This window comes from Macrobrachium nipponense, chromosome 7, assembly GCF_015104395.2.
Source record: "Macrobrachium nipponense isolate FS-2020 chromosome 7, ASM1510439v2, whole genome shotgun sequence".
Lineage (NCBI taxonomy): Eukaryota > Metazoa > Arthropoda > Malacostraca > Decapoda > Palaemonidae > Macrobrachium > Macrobrachium nipponense.
This window is the reverse complement of record NC_061109.1, coordinates 53,649,743-53,675,028: the sequence shown is the minus strand read 5'-3', so window position 1 is coordinate 53,675,028 and position 25,286 is coordinate 53,649,743. Positions and strand designations below refer to the sequence as shown.

Here is a 25,286-nt window from a genome sequence, read left to right as displayed (position 1 = left end):
ATGATGATGATAATGAGTTATTAGATTGTAGGTGTAACATTCATGATTTGGTGTGGGAGTCTGAGCATAAGTACTTTTTTTGGATTTTGCTACAATGTATTTTTCTCTGCCTGTATTATATTTGGTTCATTTTTAAAGTGACTATTCTTTACTCACCTGTAGGAGAAAACCATGACATTCATGTGCTCAAGTAAATTTGTTATAGAATTTTTTTTTATGAAAAATTTCACTGATTTGGATCTTTTCCCTTCCAGATCACAAGGAAAACCAGATATTCGTGACAACATAAACAAGGTTATTAGTAACGTCATAAATGCAACTAAAACCACTACAAATATACCTTTCCCTAAATTCGAAAATCAGGTGATGAGCATAAGAAGTCTCAAAAGTGGAAGTGACATAGCATATATCAAGACCAAAGGATCACTTCTCCATACTTATCTTTTGAGTGTTTTGTATCCAGAACTTTCTAGGGAATGGACAGCATCAGTCTTGCCTCCACCTTGCTCAGTACCTTCTGATAAACAACACATGATACAGTGCCTCACCTTAATTCTTTCATCGACACCTGTGCATGACTGGCCCTTATTGCATACCTGGATAGCTCATATGAGTCATGAGATACCTGCAGAAGTATCCCATCTATGCCAGTTGGCAGTTGTTGCTGTACATCATGTGCATTCAGTAGCACCAAAGCAGTTACTTAAAGCTTTAACTCAGAATATGAATAAAATACACACTTTTGATCCAAGACATAACATGCAAGCACTTGCTACAGAAATGGGGAATGACATTGGTGTTACTGAAAGTCTTGCTAACAAAGCAGCTCTGTGGTTATGGCGTACACTTAGCCAGTTTTGCAGGGAGTACCACATGAGTACAGATCTCAAAGGTGGTAGCTGCAAGGTTGATTCAATGACAGTACTGGAAATGTCTGAGGCAGTAACCAAGGGTATAATAAGCAAAAGTTCTGTCATGCATAAGTCTGTTTTATATCTGGCACCAGTGTTAAAATCCCTGCATGAGATGATTATCAGTTTTTGTAGCAATATACAGATTTCACTTTCAAATGTAGAGTGGGGAAGTTTAGTTGCTGCTGTGCGTTGGACAGACCGCCTTGTTGAACTGTGTGATCAGGTAGTAGAAAAGTCTGCGTTTCACTTGTTTGTCCCACAGTTAGCTCTTCACTGGCAGTGGGTCATTGAGGAATTGCTAAACAGAATGCCAAACTCATGGAGGGAATTGGTACCTTCTGAAGTGAAAGAATTGGTTAATACTTTGCAGCGAGTTTTTGACAGACAATTTGGTGCTTTAGATAAATTGGCAATTGACATTCGGAGCTGTACATCTCCTGCACCTTTCACATCACCTTTTTCATCAGATGCTCACTCTCGACTGGTGGATATTTCAACTGCACTGAGTCCTGTGCCAGGTAATCATAGAATTAATGTATTTCTGGCTTCAGTTGAAGGTAGAGAAATATGCCAAACATTAGTACTTTTGTCAAACGAAGTAGAAGCCCTTAATTCTTATTCAGTGATGAGCATGGATGAAAAACTTACTACAATTGAGGACAAATTGCAAAGAAAGTGTTTCAACAAGGATTTCTCTCATGATGCCTTTAAAGCTGGCATCTTGTCTCTACTGATACAGACTTGGCCTTTACATGATTTTGTAGCACTGATGACATTATTGAGTAGAAGGGAATTTGTAGATTCTTCCCATATCCAGAGTGTCATTGCCAGAGGACCAGGAATCTATAAAGAATTAGTAGCATGTTTGTCAGGACCATCTATTAGGTCCCCTGCTGTAATTAATGTTCATAGCTATTTAGCACTAAGGAGATGCACTTCATCTCATTTCACTAAGCTGTACTTGAATTATTCTGTTGGAACGTCAGAAGAGGAACTCGAGGAGCAAATTAGGGATGCAAAGGATATGTACATTCACCCGGCTTCCTGTCAGTTAACATATATCTTATCAGCTGGAAGTAACAAACTGAATCCTAAATCAGAGAGTATTATAGAGGAAGTTGTAGCTGGTGTTCATGTGGAAAAGGTAGGACAGCTAAAGTCAGTTCAAGCAACATTATGGAACAACTGGCTTTCACTTATCAACCCAGATGTAAGTTATGAAGCTTCCTTTATCAAAGTTGTGATTGGATTCTTAACATCAACTCTAGGATCACTTGCTTCAGTGTTAGGGATTTCATCAGATTGCACCACCGAGTTTCAGGATGTTGAAAGTGCATCAGCTTTAGCTACCAAGCTCGCAAGTTCAGATCATAAGTGTCTGTCAGATTCTATGAAAAGCCAGTTACATGTCATCTCAGAACTAGCAAAGAAGTTTTCTCCTTGTTCAGATAATGAAGAAAAATCTTTTGTAGCAGCTCAAATGGCCGTAGTCCTTGCATTATTCCAGACCACTTTCATTGCACGTATGGAGCCAGTTGATCCGGCAAAACGTAGCAGCCTTTTACTTCAGTACTCTCAAGAAGAGCTTCAAGATTTAGAATCATATTCAGCTTTCTCTGGTTGGCTAAATTATTTACGTGGAGGTTTAGGGCATGGTAGTAAGTCAATGTGTCATCCTCATGTACCATTAGTTGAAGAAAAATGTAATGTTTTGAAGGCTGAAGTTGCTCAGTTAAGTCAGCAAATTGCAGTTCGGCCAGATCCTCCTACTTATCATTTCCTCCTACAGGACATTGAACATTTTATGTCCACAGTGTTTTTACCTGAAAAGATTCAGAGCCTTTTGGATGGTTTTGTATCTGCAAAGATGACCTGTGATGTTCCATTTGATATCAAAGGTAGATTAGAGCGATTACTGCACTCCTGTGATAATTTTATTACCAAAGTTGTACAGCAGTATCCATTGTATCGGGACTTGATATATCCATTGCTGCAAACAGTAACATTAACTTGTGAATCTCTGCTCTTAATGAGTGTTAGTGCAAATCATAGAGCTGTCAATCTTCAATGTGGTATTGATTTGGGACATTGTCTTGCTAAGTATTGTTCTTTCCCACCTCATAGGGAACCAACAAAGCCTTTAGAGTTTTTGAAGGAACGTGCTAGTGTTATCAAAGCTGCATCAGTATTGCTTCCTGAAGATAAGTATCCTGGACAAGTTAAAACAGTGCAGAATATCATAATGCGAGCTACGGTCCTTGACTTGGTAAATGCTATTCATGTTAACAGATATTTGACAGATCACACTATTGAGCTTACTACAGAGCTTTTTGGACTAGTTACATGTATATGGCAGCAACAGGAAGAACAGAAGGCTTTAAAATCAGAGGAAGAAGAAAATTTATATCGCTATAAACCTCGTACTTTAGCAGCCTCAGAAACAGAAGAAGAAGAACAAGAACGGGAATTTAAGGAGGCTTTCCCTGCTTATTACCATGAATTTGATGATTTAGAGGGGCCAGATTTAAATGAACCTAAGAAAGTGGATGAACCTGTCATAGATGATTGGGGAGATGTCCCTGTTGGCTCTTTAACAGATGAACAAATGTATGAAATGAGTGAATGGCACAGGATCATCTTCACATCCCAAATTGATACCTCATGGCTCTCAGCCATTGATAATAAAGCCAAAATATCTAACCAGCTAATTTCAGCAGCAATGTTGAGGTTGCATGTTTTGAAACTAATAGTAGGAAATGTTGGTGCTATAACCAGTAATAAATTAGATCATTCAACAGTAGGTGCGCACATTTTGAACAATTATACCTCATGTGCCATTCTTACAGATGATCAAACACCATCCATACTTACTCCTATTTATGACATATATCAAGATCCAAATCCTCAAGAAGCATTGAAAGTTCGCCCTCTTCTTCTACCAGTTCATGAACGCGTCAATGAGTTGCTCTTCCAGTGGCCAGATCACCCCAGCCTTAATATGATAAACGTAGTGATAAGGAGGGTGTTGGCATTTCCTTTAACATCACCTCTTATGAGACACGTAGTGGGCTTGGAGACATTACTAGATAAATCGCAAGAGTGGGAAAAAAATGCTCATTCAAGAGTATCTCTAATGGATCAATTGCAACCTGTAACACGCCAGATAATCGAATGGCGAAAAATGGAGCTACAGGCATGGCGCTCTTGTCTTGACGCTGTTACTCAGAAAGTAAGCTTGCAGGGTCGTAAATGGTGGCCTCATCTATTTAATATGTTTCAAGCAAGTCTTACCGAAACTGTGTCTATTGTAGAAGTTGCAACAACACTCAAAAAGTATTTTGAGACATCTCTTCTTGGTGACTTCAAGACACGGCTAGACCTTTTGTATGCCTTCCACTGTAATCTGACTGTATTAGAGAAGAGCAAAGTTAAAAACAGACTTTTAGCTTTAACTTGGAATTTTTACCACTATTATTTGCAATTTTTGCCACAAGTAACAGCTAATCTCTCGAAAGCTAGATTACCAATTGAAAAAGATGTAAAATCATATGTGAAAATTGCCCGTTGGAATGACATCAACTTCTTTTCTGTTCGTGAGTCTGTGGTTAAAAGCCAAAGAATTTTACACCGTCACATGAGAAGCTGGGAAAAAACCTTAAAGTCACCCGTTTCACCAGTGCTGTGTGATACCTCCTCAGAACTAAGTCATGATCATACTGGTGCTTGGGATAAAGAACATAATCAAGAGGTGCATGCTTTAATAATGCCTAAAATTCCTAAGTCACCTGGCGATGTCATCTGTTTCACCATGTTAACAGATAAAATTGTGTTGAGTAAGTTATCATCATTTACCAATCGTTGCCATAGTCTTATAAGCAAGATTTTAGGTAAGAATCATTACTCATCAAACATAGATTCACTTGATGAGTTTACAGTAAACGTTATCAGCAATTATCAGGATCTTCAACAAGCAGCTACAAAGGCAGAAAGTGTGCCAGAAAAGGAAGTGAGATTACAACAGCTGCGTAACGTCATGCAACGGCGACGTGATTCTCTTGCTCATTTATTCAAGTACCTTAATATTCTTGGTGTTTCTTACACACGTGGTAACAGTATATGGGATGAAAGTGATATTGACAAGTGTTTTGGATCCAAGCCAGTGGATGTTAATGTAGCTCATAAAGATATACCTGAATCCAAAGCAGCATGTGAGGCTTGGTCAGGGTGTGTGAAATACTTGAACCGTTCCATTGCTCGCCATTCACTTTTGCTGACATCACTCCAACAAGCTCACAAAGACTTGGGCCCTGAAATGATAAAGCGTTTGCAGGGAATAGCATGTCATCTGTTTTTGTTGGCTCGTAATCAGAACAAATCTATATCTGACCTTAGTGATCATACAAGAGAATTGCACTGCATTTTACATGACATCAAGAATGTTGACTTAAATCCACCTCCACCCTCTGCTATGTTAAATTGCTGGGAACAACTTCACACCTTGAATACAGCTCTTAACGTCGGTATAAGTGAAGTGAACATTATCTTGAACACTGTGAGTAGTTCCTCCCCTTTATTGTTAATAGAAGAAAGCCCAGAGGTACCTGATCAAATGAAACTTGAAGAGGCTAAGTGCATACTAGAGGACATTGGGAAGTCATTACCTGCTTTTGTAAGAAAATATTCTGAGTATGTCAATCACTTTGAAAATGGCACTCATCTTGTGACACCAGTTTTCATCAAAAGGTTAAGGGGCGCTATTAGAAGAACTGTAGAGGACACAGAGAAAATTAAAAAAGTTATCAGCCTTTTGTCTGTGGGTGATGAAAGAGAGTTTCCAGTGACAAAAACACTTTCGAAGTGGATTAGTGTTTGGGAATCAAAGAAGGTTGAACTGAGTGCATTTGTTGAAAATAGTTTTCTGGAAGGAGCTAAAGAACCACAGCAAGAAGTTTGTAATGTGACAAAAAATGTCAGTGTATTAGAGTCTTGTTTAGCATACATTTTGCTAGCAGTTGAAAACATATACAAGAGACATCATTTAAGAGAAAGGGAGACAGATCAAAGTGAAGATGGCTTTGAAAAGAAAATGATTCGGAAAGGATTGGTAGAAGATTTGGAGGCTGACAGGAAGGATCTTCATCTAAAGCAGGTTCTTTGTATGCTGAAAGCACTGTTGAAAGAATCTGAAAGGAACCTCAACTTTTATTAATGTTGAAAGCCACTTCACCGCTACTGGAACAGTATTTTTGTATGTGTGAGTCTGTATTTGTATTTATTGTCAACAGTAACAGGTCACTAACTAAATTTACTTCCATTCTTCAAGCTATATTTCAGCATCTTGCACTGAAAGGATTTTGTCGTCCTCAAGAACTGGAAGAGGAGGAAGCTGGAGGGGAAGGTGGTACAAGCTTTGAAAACTCTGATGGTACCGGTCTGGGAGAGGGGGAGGGTAAGAAAGATATGTCTGACCGCTTGGAATCGGAAGATCAGCTTGAGTCTGCACTCAGAGAAGGTGAAACAGAGGAATCTGGAGATCAGGATTTGCCTGAGGATGAGAAAGGTGTAGAGATGAGTGGCGACTTTGAAGGAAAATTGCAAGATGTTGACCAACAGGAAAGGGATAATGATGATGATGACAATGAAAGTGGCAGTGATGATGAAGATCATGAAAAGCAAATGGGAGAAACTGAAAAAGGTGCAGAGCAGTTAGATAAAAAACTTTGGGGTGATGATGATGAAGGTGGTGATGATGATGATGAGGATGAGGATAAAGATTTAAATGAAGATGATGGTGAAGGAGAGGGAGAACAAAGAGAGTCCAAAATGGTAGCTAAAGATGATAATATAAGTAAAAAAGAAAAAGATAAGGAAAGGAAAGAGAAGGAAAAACTGGAGGAAATGGAAGATACACGACAAGAAAACACAATGGCTGATGATGGAGTAGAATATGATGATAATTTTGCAGATCCTTATGCTGGTGAGGAAAATAATCCAAATGATCAAGAGGAGGAAGAAAATTTGGATTTAGATGATGAAATGGTTTTAGATGACAAAGACGCTGATGCAGAGGATGAAGAGGAGGATGGGGACCAGTTTGACATTCCAGAAATGGGCGTTTTCCCAGAAGAGGAACGTGAAACAAAAGAGAAAGAAGAAGGACAGGAAGAAGAAGAAAAAGATGAAGTTGAAGACTCTAGTAAAACCGATGCTAAAACAGACAAAGGAAATTCAGACCATAGTGATGATGAGGAGAAAGAGAAAGAGGGTGAAGATGAAAACGGTGAAGATTCTTCTGAAAATAAGCCAGATAACCGACAAGTAGGGATAGAAGAAGTAAATGATGATGTGGAGCAGCAGCAGCAAGAGGAAGAATCTGCCGAAGCATCTGAAGATAAAGAGAGCAAAAGTAAAAAGGCAGAAGCAGCAGAAATGGACACAACTGAGGGCAGCAAGGATGAAACAAAGGTATTTTTGCAGTTTTTTCTAAATTTAGACAAGAGTAAGTAGAATAGGAAGTAACATTTAAACCTAAAATATGTGGAAGCAAACTAGAATTTGATCCATTTCAGTGATGTTTTTTGAGTCATGCTTCTGACATTGTAAAAACTGTATTGTATAAGATTCGATGATTCTTACATTTACCCGCAACTAATTTCCACTATAAATTTATTGGGATTGAGAAGTAGGTCTATATAATTAAATTAATATAAATAATAATCACATTCAAGAGAACCATATGGCTTTAGTATTTGTACCAGGAATAAAGGACATATGCTTCACTAGTGTAAGTGGCCCTTTGTTTTATACTCTTGTAAATTATAAAAGATTATATGCCTCATCCCACACATTAATTACCTGACATGACTTAAATATCTTGCCAATCCCATATGATAACTTTTGAATGAATATGTTCTTGTCTTCTAAATGTCATAGGATTGGATTTAGACATGCTACAATTTGGTCCTGCCAGATATAAAAAGAAACCTCTGCTGTCCCATGGAAAGATTTGGGTTTATCATGTTTGAAATCTTAGTGAAATTGGGTGAAAAATAATAGAGAAAATTAGTTTGAAGTTATGTAAAGTTAATTTTGACATATTGGCTTCTAAGTTGGAGCAGTCAGACTGACCTATAGCAGTGTTACTTTTATCAAGGTTTCAAGGCTACTGAACTTGCTTTACTCATAGTTTCCTAGCATTAATGGAGAAAAGTTACCATTAGTCAGACTTTATGGTAGTTTCAGTACACAGTGTTGTTTAACTGTATTTTAATGACCAAATACAAATCATACGCTTCAGTTTGTGAGAGTGGTTGTGGAAAATCCCCTAGAACACTATAGTTTCCCAACTTCTTTGTTCAGATAGCTGAGAACTCTCTAAAAAATGTTATTGTTCCTACACAGTACACAAACCATTGGGCCTTTACGTTAGGAATTACTTTTGGCGAAGCTGGAAAATGGACGTTAAACTTTTGAACAAGGCGATAAGGCAGTAACTACCGTCTGGTAGGCAGGAATACCAGCCTGCCCAAATGTAAACATTCCAGTTTGCTTTCGGCCATCAAGTGATGTAGACATGTTTTCAGAGCCCTTTGCCTGACTGTCATTCAGTCTTTTTTTTTTTTTCCAGTGGTGACCTGTATGTTGTTTTTGTGTATATATTGTGTTTGATATTTGTTAATATACAAACCCACAATGTGTGATAGTCTTGCGTAAACCGTCATCCCCCAGCGCATGTTGGGATCAGCAGCCAGGGGTATAACAAGTTTGTTCCCCTATCATTGGGCCTCACACCCTCCACTTGTAAAAGGGCATGACTGTATCCCTATTCTGTCTTGTGCTGATTGTTGGTCTTCACCACCTGAGCTGTTGACAAGTTTGCCAGGGAGGAAATTTGGAGGAAGTTTGCCGAGTGTCAGGAGTTTTAATTTCCAGCAGGGCCCTTGGTAGTCACCCCTTTGTCCTCATTTCTCTTTCCCGGTAAGCTTTCCCTTCTTGCTATCTCTCCTTCTCCCTCTTCACTTGCATGCCAGGTGAGATCATACGGGGGGTGTCAAGAAACATTGTCTCAGGGACCTCTCGCTTTGTAGGTCAGTGCCTCTCAGAGTGGGAGGAGTCTCCCTTTACTAATTATCTTTGCTTTTTCTACAGGTCGACAGTGAGGATCGTAGTGTGCAGCAATAGATGCCACTCATACAGTGGTTACTTCAGAATGACCACAGTTCTCTTGAATCGATGGCTTAGGTCCACATCAGTGTCCATGGTTTTCCAACTCTGTGCCTGACAGTATGGACCAACTACTCTTGTTGTACCTGTGGTCCCATCTACTCTTGCTGTGTACTTTGTCTCAAATGCTCCTATTGCCCTGGTGACCAGTCCCTGGACAGCTCCTGCTGTGCCTTTTGCCCTAGCTGCCCTGATGGCTTCTGTCACGGTTATTGATGTGTAGCTACTCTTGATGTTCCTGTCTCCTAGGTTGCTTCTGTTTTGTTCCTGCCTAAGCTGGCCTGACAGTTTCTGTGTTTCCTGACCACCATCCTGTAGAAGATGTCGGAGAGGAAGATGCCCTGTGGGAGGTAGCTGTTGTTTTCTTCAGCTTTAGCTTCAGCTTTAGCTTCAGCTTTCTCATCTGCTACCTCTTCCCTTCTTCTTCAGAGGCTTGAGGAGGTCCTGGGAAACCAGATACTAGATCTCATTCAGCCAAAGAAGAGGAAGGCTACTTCTTTCCCCTTAGAAGTCCTACTGCAGGAGTTCAAAGGGGCTGCCTCCTTCCAAGGAGGCAATGGGATCTCTCGTTGGCTCTCCCCCGTCCTTCAGGCTTGGGAACTGATTCACATGACCCTGGTTTTTGTGTTTCGAGAGCCGTGGGTGCACAGACTTCAGATACTGTGTCAGGTACTTGTTTGCAAGATGCTTCAAGTGCTCGAGATTCTAAGGAGTCTCGAGCATCCTGAACTGGTGTTGGAGAGTCCTCTCACCATCCCAGTTCAGGTACAGGATGAGAGAAAGGGCTGAGACATTCAGTGTCTTATCTCTTCCTCCCAACACTGCCTCAGATGCACACCAGTGCTTGGTCAGGTTCCCTACCTGGTGTCACGATCCCGAGGGTTCGAGCACTTTGAGAGGCAGGGAGGAGGTTCCCCTCAGAAGTCCTTTGGGGCTTCAAAGGGACTGCCTCTCTCCAGGAAGGCAGTGGTTCTCTTGTTGTATCTCCAATTCACTTTCTCCTCAGGTCTCACGTTTCTCGGGCTTCGAGTGTGCGACCTCTCAAGGTCTGCTCTCAATTCCAGTTCTTAGAAATCTATGTCTAAGACTAGTTCTGTGTCAGTCCTTTTCGGTTTCTTCAGAAGCTGAAAGGAGAACACTCCTGGTGTTTGTTCTTACTAGATTCAGGAGTCTCACCGAGCACTCAAATTCCTTGGAATGTCGGTGCTCGGGTTCCTTTGAATTGCGAGCTCTTGGCTGGTGAGTCGTCAAGTCCCCAGTATTTTGTGGAATCTCAGGCACTTCCCAACCAGTTCTAGGGAGCTTGCTCTTCGGCCTGGTTTATGCATAGGACGAGATAGGTGCCAAGACATTCAGGTGTTTTGACACTATCTACCAGCACTACTTTTGAGTGCTCGGTCAGGTCCCATCCTCGTGACTTGGAACTTAGGGTCTGAGCACTCTGGGTAGCACATAGAATCCCCCTTCAAGTCTTCTTCTCAAGGGGCTTCCCTTGAAGGAGATAGTGCATATTCTCAAGACAGCACTACAGGCAAGAACCCCCACTCAATAGGCTCAGTTCGGCTAGGCTCACTCAGCTTACTCACCCAATCCAGCCCCTGATCATGTTCATGTGTTTGTCTCAGCTCAGTCGCGCTGCTCGCTACCCAGTCTCAGATCGTGTTGCCGTGATCGGCTTGGACCACTCGGATCAGTCGAATCTAGTGGTCAACTCAGTTCAAGTGAACTTTCTACTCCTTAGGCCATGGCATAAGCACCCTCCTTCCCCCATGCTGTTGTCATCGCCTCAGGTTGACGACCACCCACAGTCTACCTCCCCTGCTGGTTTTTCTAGCAGGACAGGTAGGAGTGCAATTTCTCCTTGCTTGTTCTCTTAACCCTCTCAGTTGTTCCAGGAGGTGCAAAGCAGACAGAGAGAACTCAACACTCAGATGAGTTTGCCACTCTTTGGAGTTTGGCCACAAGGGCTTATATCTCAGGATCAGTCCTTGGATCGTCTCGTCACACACCTGAGTAATCGAAGATGGTTGCTTGGTGTCTGTTAATGTTCCCCTTTCAAGGAGAGAAGATCAGGAGTATCGCACCCCAGAAGGCCTCAAGGGTCTTCTTTGGGATACAAACATCCTCACCTAAGATGATTGTATGAAAGTGAGAATAATTGAGAGAGCTGGTTTCTTTTCCTTTCCCATTTGTCCCTTTCTTCTCTACATACAGGTGGTAAGATGGATCCATCATACGCTGGAACTGGTCGGATACAGGTGAATGAAGTAGCCTTACTGTCATTATATTTTATATTCCATGCGAATATATCTTTCAGTAGCAAACCCTTCCTCTCTCTCTAGCAAGGAGAGAGAGAAACGATAACAAACATGTATATGTAGTAGGTGGCTTCCTAGTTTGTTATCTGTTCAGAACAGACACGGGTACTCTTCATTTAACGACGGGGTTCCATTCCAGTGACCCCGTCGTTAAGAGAGTATTCTCTTTATTCCAACTAATAGCATTAATTTTCAGTCATAAATTATACACAGGACTATAGCTTGCCGTAAACATTTCTGTGCACGCTTCTCCCTCATGTGATTTGAGCATTTTGAAGATGCTGAGCACCTTACTTTGAATTATATATGCCTAATAGACATTCGTTTGTTTGTTTGGTTGTCAGACCAAATGGCCAAAATTTTTCCATCTCTTGTATCAGGCCTTTTCACTGCCTTGTTATCAAAGCATTGTCTTATTGTAGTCTTGGCCATTTTCACTCATCCTTTGTCCTTTGGGATGGTAGATATTGTAGAATGCGCTAAGCCCATACTAATAGCGATTGTTTGAACTTTCTTTCCTTCTTCATGTTGCTTGATGATCTTAAGCTGTTTCGATATCAATAGATTTCCTTGCTTCTTGGCAGAAGATTCTTGAGAAGAAGTACTCTTTCTTTTTTCTGACATCTTGAGAGGATATGCGAGTATCGAGCAAAAAATTACTACAGAATCTATCACGACTGGGTGATGCACACGAAAGACCATGAGAGACGGCAAGAGGTGATGAGATGGAGGCTGCACTGCCAGTTGCCTCAGCCCAACTTAACGTACACAACTGCGTACAATTACACTCATGACTGTGCTGCCACTGCACTCCCCGCATGTAGTAACTTCGATAGATTTTTGTTAAATGAATATCGGACCGGTCATAAACCTGTCATAACTCCAAGTTGTCGTAAAACGAGTACATCCTAAAGTGAGGAGTACACCTGTATAGCTTTTTAACTTCCTCCTGTGCAATGAATCTCTTGTGTTGTATTGTAGCCCAGCAGTCTGACTGTTGGATACCCATATAGCTAACAGCTCCATTCGGTTCAGGATTCTCTTAACTCCCCAACAAAAGTGAGTGTATCCTAATGTTAAGACCCAGGTTTGTTGCATGTATAAATGACGAATTTCAAATTATATTTTTTTTATATCTAACAAACCTGCAGTCTTCACATTTATTGCCCACCTCAAGTCACCTCTCTGTCAGTTAACTCTGGGCTGGAAGAAAACTAATATTTCACGAAGTTGAGATTGAGTTGTTGGCTGCTTCCTCCCTCATCCCTGTGATGGATGCTGGATGCCACCAATTCCTTGCATAAACAATTCTTAAAGTTTTTTACCAGTTTCCGGATGACAGCAGAAGATTTATCTTAATGTTAAGACCACAGGTTTGTTAGCTTATTAAACATGCAAATTAATTTAAAACTTGTCATTTTTTAACTAGCTTAATTAGTGATATAGCTATGGTTTGCAGTAGGTATTGATTCTTGAAATTTTTTTGATGTGCATGGGTTAACTTGATGGTTCACTCCTCTAGGAAAGACCCAAGACAGAGACAGGTGGCCAACGAGAGGAAGACAAAGATGAAGAACAGGATGAACAAGGTCAGATGGGAGAAGAGACAGAGGAACAAGAAGGAGTAGGTGAATCTGAGAGTCGAACTCGGGATGAGTCTCACAAGGGTGAAAGCTCAGCTCTAGTAACAAAAACATCTGCAAGTGATCAAGCTGACATGGAGAAACCACGTAAGCCAGGAGAGACCAATGAGGATAGGACTCTTGGTAAGTTTCTTCCTTTTTTAATAAATTGAAATTAGAAATGCTGGTTTAGACTTCATTTATTTTTTATTATACTTTAAGGGGGCTGGCCGGCTAATGCCATTTTTTTAAGGACAGGACTTTGACATGCATACCACTTAGTAAGGTGACTTGGGACACTTTCAAACCACATATGATTTTTGCCTCTGACCTTTGGTTTTGTGACGCCAGGGCGATTTATCCTGAAAATAACCATTTTTCAAATTCTGTCTCCTTTCTTGATATTTAATGTTAGACCTGGGATTACTACCATTTATATAGACTTAATGTAGACCTCCAATAATTGAGTTTTTTTTTTTTTTTTTTTAAGTCATTGTTTTGCTAGATATGAATTTTTCATTATGGTAAAAAAATAAACCCTATAAATCAGGAAAAATAATTATAAAAAAAAGACGAAACAAAAATTGGAAAAAGGGCTCTATATTTCATTGTTCTATAATGTCTTTCTAAGTTATATCCAAATTTCAATGCTATAGCTTTAAAACTAAGTGAAAAGATAGAATTTGAAGGTCAATAACCCTTAAACACCTAAGCGGTATTTTAAAAATCATCTCCCGTATGCCGGCAGCGGTCGCGAGTGAGCGCCGAAGCGTTTTTTTTTTTTTTTTTTTTTTTTTTTTTTTTTTTTCCAAAAAATCACAGCACACTTAGTTTTTAAGATTAAGGGTTAATTTTTGGCTCCATTTTTTTTTTCATTGCCTGAAGTTTAGTATGCAACCATCAGAAATGAAAAAATATCATTATCATATATAAATATTGGGATATATGACAGCGCAAAAAAAAATTTCATATATAATTGTATACAAATCGCGCTGTGAGCAAAACAGTTAAAGCTAACAAGTTAATTTTTTTATTTTGTTGTCTTGTACACTAAATTGTGATCATTTTGGTATATAACACATTGTAAAACAATCAAGGCAACACAGAGAAAATATTGTCACAAAATGATGCATGAATTCGTAACGCGCGGACGTAAAAAAAGCGGTTTTCAAAACTTCACCATAAATTGAAATATTGTGCTAGAGACTTCCTGTTTGTTGCAAAATGAAGATAATTGATTGAATATTACTAGACTGTAAATGTTGTAGCTTAGAATTGCAGTTTTTGATCATTTCGGTCGAATTAAAGTTGACCGAAGGACGAATTTTTTCTATTTATCGTTATTTATATGGAAATATTTCAAAACTGATAAAAGCTATAACCATGGATTGTTTTTTGTTGTATTCTACATGAAATTGCGCACATTTTCATATATAAAACTTTATGTAACAGCTAATTTAAAATGGTGCAAACATTACGACAATCGGACAAAAAAAATTCTGATTTTTTCGGAAGAGTTACTGTGCGGACGTAAGGAAAAAGTTTTCTTTCATAAATTCACCATAAATCGAAATATTGTGCTAGAGACTTCCAATTTGTTGCAAAATAAAGGTAAATGATTGAATATTACTAGAATGTAAGAGTTTTAGCTTACAATTGTGTTTTTTTACCATTTCAGTCAAGTCAAAGTTGACCGAAGGTTGAAATTTTGGCACTTATCGTTATTTATATAAAAATATTTCAAAACTGATAAAAGCTACAACCATGAGTTGGTTTTTGTTGTATTCTACATGAAATTGTGCACATTTTCATATATAAAACTTTATGTAACGGCTAATTTAAAATGGTGCAAACATTACGACAATCGCACAAAAATATTTATGATTTTTTTCGGAAGAGTTACCGTGCGGACGTAAGGAAAAATTTTTTATCATAAATTCACCATAAATCGAAATATTGTGCTAGAGACTTCCAATTAGTTGCAAAATAAAGGTAAATGATTGAGTATTACTAGAATGTAAGAGTTTTAGCTTACAATTGCGTTTTTTGACCATTTCGGTCAAGTCAAAGTTGACCGAAGGTTGATATTTTGGCACTTATCGTTATTTATATGAAAATATTTCAAAACTGATAAAAGCTACAACCATGGGTTGTTTGTTGTTGTATTCTGCATGAAATTGTGCACATTTCCATATATAAAACTTTATGTAACGGCTAATTTAAAATGGTGCAAGCATTACGACAATTGCACGAAAAAATATATGATTTTTTCGGAAGAGTTACCGCGCTGACGTAAGGAAAAAGATTTTTACATAAATTCACCTTAAATCGAAATATTGTGCTAGAGACTTCCAATTTGTTACAAAATGAAGGTAAATGATAGAATATTACTAGAATATAAGAGTTTTAGCTTACAATTGCGTTTTTCGACCATTTCGGTAGAGTCAAAGTTGACCGAGGGTAGATATTTTGGCACTTATTGTTATTTATATGAAAATATTTCAAAACTAATAAAAGCTACAACCATGAGTTGTTTTTTGTTGTATTCTACATAAAATTGCGCACATTTTCATATATAATACTCTATGTAACGGCTAATTTAAAATGGTGCAAAAATTATGTCAAAGTGACAAAATAATTTCTGAGATGTGTCGCTGATACTTTTTAGTGCGATAAGAAAGAAATTCGCGCTTGCGCGCCTGCGTAACGATTGTAAACAAAACAACGCCTTGATCCGTGAGCTCCCAGCATCCCCCAAGGCGCGTGATTCAAAAGTTTTCGCCTAGTAGGCCTTTAACTATTTTTCCGCAAATTAAAAAAAAAAAAATTTCATATCGACGTACCATACGTCCAATCGGCACCCAACAGACAATTTATATTGACGTTTAATACGTCCAATCAGCGTTAAAGGCTTAATAATATATGTAGTATATGTACTACTGTACACATGTAGCCTGCTGGCCTATGGATTACAGCTAGAAGCCTACATACGCATGTGCTATTACATACTTACGTGGGCCTCTTTTCTTTTACAAGGAAAGAGAGGGAGAGAGGTAAGAGAAATATCAAAATTATGTAAATCATATGGGTAATCACCAATGATCTATGTTGATAAAGATGGCGACAATTTTGCAGTGCAATCTTATGAATAATAAAGATAATGCTACCAGCAGCATGTAACGAAACATCTCTTCCCTTCTTCACAACACGTTAATATATTACACATAATAACCTTCATCTGACGTTTAGGCTTCTTTCCCATAAGAGTAAAAGAATCAGGGCTTTTGGATGCCACATAACTCGTTTATATGGGTACAATTTATAAAGAACGCGGCGAACACCACTTCGATAATAACATGAACAAAATGTGGGTAGGCCAGTGTTGCCAAATGGGAATGGCAATTTCTTGCTAGATTTTGCTCCATAAAGTGCTAAAAAATTCACAACATAGACAACAATTGCCACCCAGACAGTTTCAACCAATTGCTCTCTTTTTTTATTCAAACATGTTTCTAACATACACAGTGTACTTGTACATTACGTTACATGATTCTTAATAATTTCGAAACCTATTCTGTTCAATTCCTGAAAATGGTTTTGAAAGATTTTGCTCTGTTTTCTTACATGAGATATCAAACATAGTAGAATAAAAGAAATATTTAACTTAACATTACAAAGATTTGATGTCAAATTACGTATGCTAGATGTACTATTTGAAAACAAATGCAAGTTTTCCTGCCAGATGATAGATTGAAAATTTTCTTGTTAATTACCTCAAGAAAATTAAAGGTAGCATTAAGAATGTGAAATTGGTAACACTGGACTCAACAGATCCGCGTATTGCACAACTACTCAACCACACTACATTAGTTATGTGAAGATGGTGTTAGTAGTACAAATGATAGTTATTGTATCATTAAAAAAATATCAAAGTAAATGAAGTCGCAAGGCCAATTCTATGTAATGTTTTTCCTAAACGCATAGCCTATTAGGAAAATATTATTTTGTTTGTTTCATCTCTGCCACAAACCCCTAACAATGCAGAGTACATATGATCATTCTAAACTATTAATTACTACCAAAATAACGATGATATTTTGTATTGGAAATGAATGTTACGTATATTACAAACATTATTACTACCATAATTACATAGTACTATTAAAATTTCAAACGATAATCTTGCTGTGAACGCTACCATAATTTGATATTGATATACGTATGTACATTTTGTCAGCTGGCTGGCCTCGCGAATAGTAAACAATAATACGCTAATCTATGACAATTATCGTTTGTATGACTGCATTGTTCAGGAGAAGTTATATACGTATACATATTACCAAAATAATGATGAAGTTCGAAATAATTTTAAGCTTAATGTTACTATTAAAATTTCTAAAAGGTTATCGAACAATAAAGGTCGCTGTGAGCGCAACCGTATACATACTACATTTTCGAAATATGTTTACATTTTGTGGCTGGCCACTCGGAGTACTATAAGTTTAGTGCAGTGATGTGGAATTATTCCTTGAATACGCATTTTATCATGAAGATATACCTATAATATATAAGGTGAGAATGGTTTTATTACCTTTATTGTCAGGTAATATCATAATGTGAATCTTTTCATGTATGTTGGTGGTTATTGCATTGCAACTAGGCTTAGCTTACCAATGAACGTCATACGTAAACCTTGAATAGGCTATTTATTATGAAGATATGCCAATAATATATAAGGTGAGAATGGTTTTATTACCTTTATTGTCAGTTAATATAATAATGCAAGTCTTTTCACATATGTTGGTGATTATCGGACCGCGGCCGAGGCTTAGCCTACCGATAAACATCACATATGCAACACGGACAAACCTGTGATGCTGCGATTCATACCTGCAATATAGCGTGAGAAGTGGTCCAAGAAAAAACCTGTGAATAACTGATTCCGTGATTGCTGATCTGCGACTAAGCGATGCCCCACTGTAGACCAATAATTTGGACCAGGGAATAGCATAAAATTCATTTTTACTGTGTACAAAATACTAGTAAAAGATTGTATACTGCTTGTAAGTTTTTTACAAAAAATTATGAACAGTTCAACAAGAGATTGTGTTTAATAAGTCCTGCTACTAGAATTAGAATGACATTGAACTTTTTTGCTCACCAATTAAGATATGTGAAATGGAACCACAAAGGAAAACTGATATCAGAACCAGAAATTCTGACTTCAGACAAGGGTGTAGGGATTTAACTACCTTCTTCAAAACATACAGCCAAGGTGTTTAATCTATAAAAGAATAGAATTTTACAGTTAAGGAACAGGCAAATGTGAAACTGGATTTTGCTTGACACATACTTGCATTTATTCTTGTCGGTGATTCCTGAATTGTGGATGCAAGCACACATTTTTTCTCATGAAATTTGTAATTTTGAACTTTTATGAGGTTCATTTTTTCAAGAATTATAAAGTAGATATACATAGTATTTTAAACTGAAGTAAGAACTGCACATTTTCTCTACCAAAGTTAATTGTATTTTTACAATTATGTACATAAAAACAAAAGGGAAGATGATGAGCGACAAAATGTTGCAGTTTGTTGTTACAGGGTATCAAAAGGTTGTATTTTTTGTTATTCACATCCATGTAACATTCATTAGTCATATGATTGCTATGGGTTGAAGGTGCAACAATTGCTGGTGCTCTAAGGATATTGGTTTTCTTGAGGATGATGCCCTTCTGGAATGGGCTTCAAGTAATTCTTGATGAATAGGTTATGTTTGGAACCACCAAGAAGTAGTGGAGCATAATTGTTGGAGGCGGGTTCCACCTTTAAATCTAGCTGTACTAAATAGTACTCACTTTTGCATTTCTCCACACCTACCAAACAAAACAGGATTAATAGTCTTAGAGGACATCTGTCACTGCAGAATGTGCAGGTGTCTTGAGAAGAAGAATTAGACCTACTCCCTCATGCAGCGAGAAAAAGGTGTAAGGAATATCAGTAAAACTTTTGCATACAGGAGTCAGGTTTGAGTTGGACACAGGTGTTCCAGCAGTTGACCTTGCTGGAAATATATGGTTGCCTGTGGACAAGTACACATGTTAAAAATGATAAACAAGAAAACATACAGGTGTTGTAAAGGTGAAATTCAAAAAGGGAATAAGCATGAACACAAATAAAGGGACAGATGAATATTGTAAGGAGAAATGGAAAAATGGGGCAAGACAAGTGGTCCCCCCGCATTCACAGGGGTTGCGTACCAGACCCCCCATGAATAGTTAGAACCCGCGAATAGTAGTTGGAACCCCTATAAAAACGCTGAAAATGGCCTATTTTGTTAGTTAAAACTCAAGAAAAATTCCACTAAAATTGTTTATACTTGGTTTTTTTAATAGCTATATCACAAAAAGTGCATTTTATGATGAAATTGATAAAAAAACCAGGAATTTGTGGATATTTCTCATAGAAAAACACCGCGAATATGCGAATTTTCCGCAAATAATGTGGGGAAACGTTCCCGAGAGAAATCCACGAATCCAGAGAATGCAAATAGGGGGAGTCCACTGTTATACTGTACATATTCTTGTGGAATCCAGGTCCTATACCCAGAATTGAAGTTAACCATCCTTACCATGAAAGCTGAATTTAATTAGTGGCTATATCTGTGGTAGTCATTAATTTCACACAAATTTTTATATTTTGAAACTTTGGGCCACAAATAACCATTAATATCAGATTCACTTTACTTGTGGAACAATTGACATCCAAAGAGAATTATTATATTTAAGTCCTGCCTTAACCAGGATTCAGAATTACGTATTTGGATTTGAAGTAGGTTGACAATGAGCATATCCACTCGGCAGTCTAGAAAGGTATAAATTTATTTCAACCATTATATATACTCCTGCAAATTTATTATCTGCATTTAGAATCAAAATCAACCATGATAGCTGAGTACAGGACTAGGGTAGGTGTCAACTTGTTCCTATAAATATAATAATAGTTGTCATAGTTCGTTTTACAAATGAAATTTTTGTATGTTCAACTATTAAGCCACAAATAACCCATTTATGAACAATACATTATTTTACAGTTATGATATATGTACTCTAATTTTACAGGTGACAATGAAAAATCTATCCAGCATGGTCTCATGACAAAGGAAAAACACCGACATGAAAACAGAGAAAAGGATGAAACTCGTAAGAATGATAAAGTAAGTTAATTGTCAACCTTTAAAAATTCATATTAATCTTTAAGATTGTTGTATTTTTCTCCATTCTACAATGTATAGAATTTTGTTTTATAAGATGAACTGAGATTTTGATCAGGATACTTTTAAAAGCATTGACAGAAAGACTTATAGTCTTAAAGTTAGGAGTAGATGCATTATCAGTAAATTAAAATTTAAAAGATTAAAGTAATTTATTACTTCCATTTAGACATTTGTACAGTTTTTTAATTTGAAGGTGCTTGCATTTTTAATGAAAGTGGACATAGCCATATTAGTTTCATACAGTGTTTTTCACCACCTCAACTTGGGACCACCTTGATGTGGTGAGGGGGCTCTTGAACCTCTGGAATTTTTTTTTTTTCTTAGGTTCGAACCAAAGAGTCTCATATATTATTATGTTTATATTTTAGGATTAACATTTGTGGATTTTTCCACCTATGTTAAAATTTACAAAATCTAATAAATAAAATATATCATGAATTGAAGTGGAGTTAAATCTGAAGCTAATTAGTGAGAACTGTGGTAGGAACCATCATATACCTGACAGTGTTTTGACCTGTTTTTTCAGGCGGAACTATTCTGTGGCGCTGGACCACAGATTCCAGGGGGGTCTAGTTCTAGGAATAGGACTCTCGGCTTTCTTTCCAGTTTGCCTATAATGTGATTAGGATGGGGATGGCTGTACTATTTTAATACCTTCAGTCCTAGCAAGCGGGTTTTGCTTTCACTTGGGCCATACTAATCATGTTATCCTATCCCCTTTTGGGTAGGATAGGGACATGTACATTTGGGAGTTAGTTCCCACTTGTGCCATCAGAGGAAGATTGAACTTCATAAAAAGCCAATAATATCTGTTTAAGATTTACAGATTTTTTTTCCCTAATTTTTATGGAAATTAGACCTTAAGATTTAAGTACCCCTGGGCCCCATGATTGAAAAATTCCAGCACAGTGATAACTATTGGAACATCACTCCCAGATCTCCTTAGTATGACTGAATTCAAGCAGTGTAAATGCTACAAAGGAACAACATGTTCCAAGCAAAATTTCAAGTCCAGAACATCCATTAGGGTGCATATAAATTTAAAAAAAAAAGAATGGGTAGACTCCAATATCATTACAATGGAAGCATACATAATAAACAATAAATCTAAATTAGAGACAAGCAATCTTCCTGACCCCCCATCAATTCAACAGTTTGGCACCAATACAGAAAAATATAAATATTTCCAATACACAAGCAGCATACATGAAACAAGGACTGAAAGAAACAAAAATTACCGAATGAATCCATTTTGGTGCATTTTGATTACCTCTTTGGACCAGATAACTGGTCAAAATTTATTGTTAATAAATGGAACAGAAAGAAATGACAGTCAAAGAAGCTAAACTCAAGCTTAAAAATAAGAGGAGTCAGTAACACATCCAAAAACCAATCTTTCTCAAGTATAACTAAAAATCAATATGTCAATGAGCACAATAAACAAAGAACAAGATATTATAAACATACAAACAAATTCTCATGCCAATGGTAGAAAACCCAAAATAAACATGATATCATACCCTCTAACACAGGCAGTCCCCAGATATCGGTAATCCAGTTTTATGGCATTTGTTTAGTGCTGAAAATTGCCAAAAATCAGAGTCATAAAGTGCCAAAGTCATCAATTTACGGTTATCAGTGATTTTTGCCAATCATCAAACAATCAGAATGGAACCCCCGCTGATAACCAGGGACTGCCTATAGCATACTAACATTGAAAGATTCAATTATAAAAAAAAAAAAAATTGTTAAAAATAAAAAAAAGGGATGCGGTTCGGAAGTCACGTAAAGCTGTTGGTCCCGTTGCTGGATAACCATACTGGTTCCATGCAACGTAAAAACACCATACAAAGAAAAAAGAAAAAAAAAAATATCCGTGAAAATGAATTTTCAATAGAAGAGGAATCAAATGGTAATACAGGCAGTTCCCAATTATCGGCAGGGGCTCTGATAAGTGAAAAGCCCCATTAACCGAAACTCAGTGATTTTTTGGCAACATAATGGCGCTTATGACACCACTTTTAGGTAAGTTAGGGCACCATAACTCATTATTGGTGCCTTGCGGAACGCCATAGGGCTCCTGATGGCGCAATAAGGGTCCTCGTGGTGCCGATACATAATCAGAACTCAGCCCATTATGGCACCATAAATCGCCAACTTTATGGTGTTAGACAAATGCCATAAAACCGGATCGCCGATAACCGAGTCCACCAATGATAGGTATCACATTTGTAAACACAGTAAGGGTGCAGCAGTGTTATTGAGATTTCCAACCCCCACCTCCCTGACACCTGTCAGGTGTATATTCATAGTCTCTTCCAGCGGGTATGCTAGTGCTAGTGGGGACATCCTAGAGTTGCAATTGCTGTTGCCAAAGGGTATACTAGAAGCTGCTATAGATAGAAGAAGAATGGATACTAACGACAGATTAGTCCAGCAGGCAGTTAGGAAAGGATCTGGAAGCCAGGCTAATTCTAATGAGGTAAGGCAATATCAACAGTTACCTCAAAAGAGACCAGTGATACATAATACCTTTAATAGGTCAACAAGACCCTCTTCCCCAAAGAAGTTAGCTCATCGGCCCTTTCACAATAGACCCAACGGAGGAAGGGGTATTAGGGGCAGGGGGAGAGGTTCGAGACGATAGGATGGACACCTCTCACCACTCAGTCACACCAGTGGGGGGATGCCTGGCAAATCGTTGGAGGGTGTGGCAGGAATTTGGAGTAGAGCAGTGGGTGGTGGATATTCTCAGAGTCGGATATCTGATTCCATTTGACATGACCCCACCCCTGACAGAACAACCATTACCACACTCTCCTATGCTTAGGAATCTCAGAAATCTCTTATTCTGAAAGAGGAAGAGAAGATGATGATGGAGAAAAGGGGGCTGTAGAACAAGTATTGCTTTCGTCAAGGGGTTTTTACAGCCGTATTTTCCTTGTCCCCAAAGCCAATGGAGATTGGAGGACAGTAATAGATCTGTCAACATTGAATCCGTTTATAAGGAAAACCAGATTCAGAATGGAGTCCCCAAAGACAGTTCTAGCAGCAGTCAGGGACAAGAACTTATGCTGACAATAGACTTGAGGGACGCATACTTTCAGATCCCAGTCCATCAGTCTTCCATGACTGCTTCAGTCTTGCAGAGAAAGTTTTCCAATTCAGAGTCCTGTGCTTCAGATTGACGTCTCCCCAAGTTTTTACAAGGTTATTCACTCTTGTGTTGACATGGGCACATGCTCAGGGGATCAGGCTAATAAGATACCTAGATGACTGGCTGGTGATAGCAAAGTCCAGAGAAAAATTCCTTCGGGACAGGGATACCCTTCTGCAGTTTTGTCACAGCCTAGGCATTGTAATAAATCAGGAGAAGTCAAAGTTGGATCCCAGTCAGAGGCTGGTGTATCTGGGTATGATTATAGACACAGTGAATGCCTTTCTGGGAAAACAAACAGCCAGCAAAACAGTGGCAAGTAGTCCTGGGAATTCTAAGTTCCTTGGGGAAGCTGGTGCCACAAGGGAGACTACACCTTCAATCATTACAATGGAGGATGAAGAAGTTTTGGTCGGACAACAATCTGACAGTGGAAGTTCCCCTTCAGCAACCCTCTCCGGATCTCCTGCTGTTCTCGGATGCGTCACTCAAAGATTGAGGCGCGCACATGGAGGTGCTGTTGATTTCAGGGAAGTGGAATCGCAAAGACAGAGAACTCCATATAAACGTGCTGGAGTTAAAAGCAGCCTTTCTGGCACTACAGGAATTCCCGGAGAGGGTGAAGGGGCAATCAGTGGTATTGATGTCGCAACACCACAGTAGTAGCCTACGTAAACAAGCAAGGAGTCCTAGTATCTCGCCAGTTACACCTGATGACAGTTCAACTTCATCAGTGGGCTGTAGAGAACTTAGTAGGCATCAGAGCCAAATATATTCCAAGAAAAAGAAACATAGTTGCTGACAAATTGAGCTGCAGGGACCAGATGCTAGGAACAGAGTGGTCCTTGCATCAGGAAGTGGTGGACAGAATGTTCATCTTGACGGAAAGGCTGATCATAGATCTATTCTCAACCAGGTACAACAAAAAGTTGGAAGTGTATTGTTCAGTAGTCCCGGACACAAAGGCAGTAGCAGAAGATGCACTACAATACCCATGGGACAATCTGGACGTGTACGCATTCCCTCCATTTTGCCTAATCTGTCAGGTTCTGAACAAGGTGATGCGGTCTCAGAGCCTCTAGATGACTCTGGTAGCCCCATTGTGGCCGAAGGCAGAATGGTTTCCGGACCTGTTGGAACTTCTAATAGATGTGCTGAGAGAGTTAATGGAACAACCTACTTTGTCAACCTCACGTGGAGAGGTACCACCAGTCAGTGCAGTCCCTATCACTTCACGGGTGGAGGCTGTCAAGTATCTCCTACAAGCGAGAGGCTTTTATCAGAAGGTCATAGGCAGCTGTGTACCAAGGAAAGTGGTCTGTGTACTGTGGTTGGTGTTATAGAGGGAACTTGTCTCCACTCAGAGCCACTATTCAACAGTTAGCAGATTTTCTTATATATCTCAGAACAGAAAGACATATGTCTGTATACAGGACTGCTCTAGCTTTGGTTCTGCAGATGGAAGGTGTGGACATTTCTTCCTCATGGGAAATGGCTATGTTAATGAAGAGTTTTGAGCAGTCCTGTTCCCTAAAGGAATTAAAAGCCCCAGATTGGGATTGCACCATGGTACTGAGCAGCCTTACAAAACCCCCATACGAGCCATTGCGACAGTCCACAGATAGAAGCTTGACCCTGACGGCAGTCTTCCGATTGGCTCTAGCCTCAACCAAAAGGGTGGGGGAGCTGCATGGTCTGTCATATGTAGTGAAGCATTCAAGAGGTTGGAAGTCAATGGTTTTCAAGTTTGTCCCAGAATTTGTAGCCAAAACTCAAA

The 25,286-nt window shown here is 38.7% G+C and overlaps 1 protein-coding gene across 1 annotated transcript in view; it reads left to right on the top strand.

The window, feature by feature from the left end:
- Positions 1-25,286, top strand: part of LOC135217317 (midasin-like) — a 236,269-nt gene that overhangs the window by 190,577 nt on the left and 20,406 nt on the right. Inside the window, 4 exon segments of the mRNA XM_064253103.1 lie at positions 255-6,100; positions 6,103-7,379; positions 12,978-13,221; positions 20,198-20,292. Coding sequence (XP_064109173.1) covers positions 255-6,100; positions 6,103-7,379; positions 12,978-13,221; positions 20,198-20,292 — 7,462 coding nt within the window.